The sequence below is a fragment of the Myotis davidii genome, unplaced genomic scaffold (genome assembly GCF_000327345.1).
Source record: "Myotis davidii unplaced genomic scaffold, ASM32734v1 scaffold67, whole genome shotgun sequence".
In the NCBI taxonomy this organism is placed as follows: Eukaryota; Metazoa; Chordata; class Mammalia; order Chiroptera; family Vespertilionidae; genus Myotis; species Myotis davidii.
The window spans coordinates 482271-483972 of NW_006298521.1; the positions used below are offsets into that span (position 1 = coordinate 482271).

The following is a 1702-nucleotide window of genomic DNA, read 5'->3' on the forward strand; positions in this document are numbered from 1 at the left end:
GCACCTTCGCCTGGACCTTCGTGGAGAGCCTGCACATCTACCGCATGCTGACCGAGGTGCGCAACATCGACGCGGGGCCCATGCGCTTCTACTACGTCGTGGGCTGGGGCCTCCCGGCCGTCGTCACAGGTGAGGCCCCGAGCGGTGGCCGCGCCCCCGGAGCCTGGGGAGGCGCTGGCTTCTGTCCCTCCTAAAACAATGGTTTTGTGGGTTTGCTTTTCACACCCAAGGCAACAGGCCTGAACCCCTCCTCACCGCCAGCCAGGCCGGTGGTGGGCGTGGGGGGGGACAGGAGGACCGGCCAGGCCACACCCCCTCTTGCCTCCCGAGCGAGGCCTGTACCGACCCCTCTGCAGGGGCCCCTGGCTCTGCAGGGCCGTCCTCTGGTCTCCCTCAGCGGCCCCCCAGGTGGGCTCCTTGGGGGGGCATGGGGCTTGCTCTGGCGCCTGGGCCTTGGCCCCTCCCCGCTGTTCCTCTTGGGCTCCTGGCCCTCATGCTGGGCCCGGGCCGGTGGGTGGGGCTGGGCTCGTCCCGCTACGGGTGCACCAGCCTGGGCGGCTCTCCGGGGGCCCCTCCCGGGGTGTGGCCCTCACCCCGCTCTGATGTCCAGGACTCGCGGTGGGCCTGGACCCCCAGGGCTACGGAAACCCCGACTTCTGCTGGCTGTCCCTTCGAGACACCCTCATCTGGAGCTTTGTGGGGCCCATCGGGACGGTTATAATTGTGAGTACGGGGTGGGGAGGTCGCAGAAGCTGCGATTTCCCAAGGACGTGGGACACTGGGGGGCCCTGGGCCAAAAGGGGTGTTGGGGCTCCTCTGAGCGGCCGCTGGGCAGGAAGGCTGGTCTCACACCCAAGGCCGCTATGAAACACGCCGCGTCCTGCCCCCGGCGCCCAGACTCCGCGGCCTCCCCTCCCGCCACGCCTCCCGAGACACAGGCGAGTGCTCAGCGTGTGCGCTTTCGAAGGTCCGTGTGACGTACGGCGAGCGGCCACCTGACTGCGGTCTGCTTTTTCCAGGTCAATACAGTTATATTTGTTCTGTCTGCAAAAGTCTCCTGCCAGAGAAAGCACCATTATTATGAAAGGAAGGGCATCGTGTAAGCGGCCTCCCCTGGCAGCGGGCGGTGGAGTGGGCGGAGGCCGGGAGGGGGGGAGGGATCATTATTTCTTCAAATAGGTTTTCAATTTCATGCTCTCTCTCATCTTCTGGCACCCCTATAATTCTGATGTTGGTACGCTTGACGCTGTCCCAGAGGCTCCTTACACTAGCCTCGCATTTTTGGATTCTTTTTTCATTCCGCTCCTCCGGTTGGGTGTTTTTTGCTTCCTCGGATTTCATATATTTGACTTGATTCTTGCACTCCTCAGGTCCGGTAAGGCCTCACCACGCACGGTCCTGCCGCCAAAAGGAGCCTTTGTCCCACACGGTGTGCCCAGAGTCTCCTGGGCCGTCCCCGGGGCCCCTGCCGGTGAAGGGCCGCCTCTGCTCAGCCAGTCAGGGCCCACCCCGCTCCCAGGGTGAACCCCACGTGCCCCGGGAGGCCTGTGGCCATGAATGGGCCACCCCAGGGGCTCCCCAGGAAGTGGGTTAATGGCATGAGGTGGGGGCTCCCGGTGCCCAGGGCTGTGGCCGGGATGGGCCCTGCAGTCCGCATGCCGCTGCCCCACCAGCTCCCAGGAAAGCAGGGCCCCTGCGGGAG

General features: G+C 65.3%; 1 protein-coding gene across 1 annotated transcript in view; it reads left to right on the top strand.

The window, feature by feature from the left end:
• CELSR1 (cadherin EGF LAG seven-pass G-type receptor 1) overlaps positions 1-1702 on the top strand; it is a gene marked incomplete at its 3' end in the record, with an annotated part of 131659 nt that overhangs the window by 128188 nt on the left and 1769 nt on the right. The window contains 3 exon segments of the mRNA XM_015570733.1: positions 1-129; positions 611-723; positions 1020-1100. The exon segment at positions 1-129 is cut by the window's left edge and continues 13 nt beyond it. Of these exon segments, the coding sequence (XP_015426219.1) occupies positions 1-129; positions 611-723; positions 1020-1100 (323 nt within the window).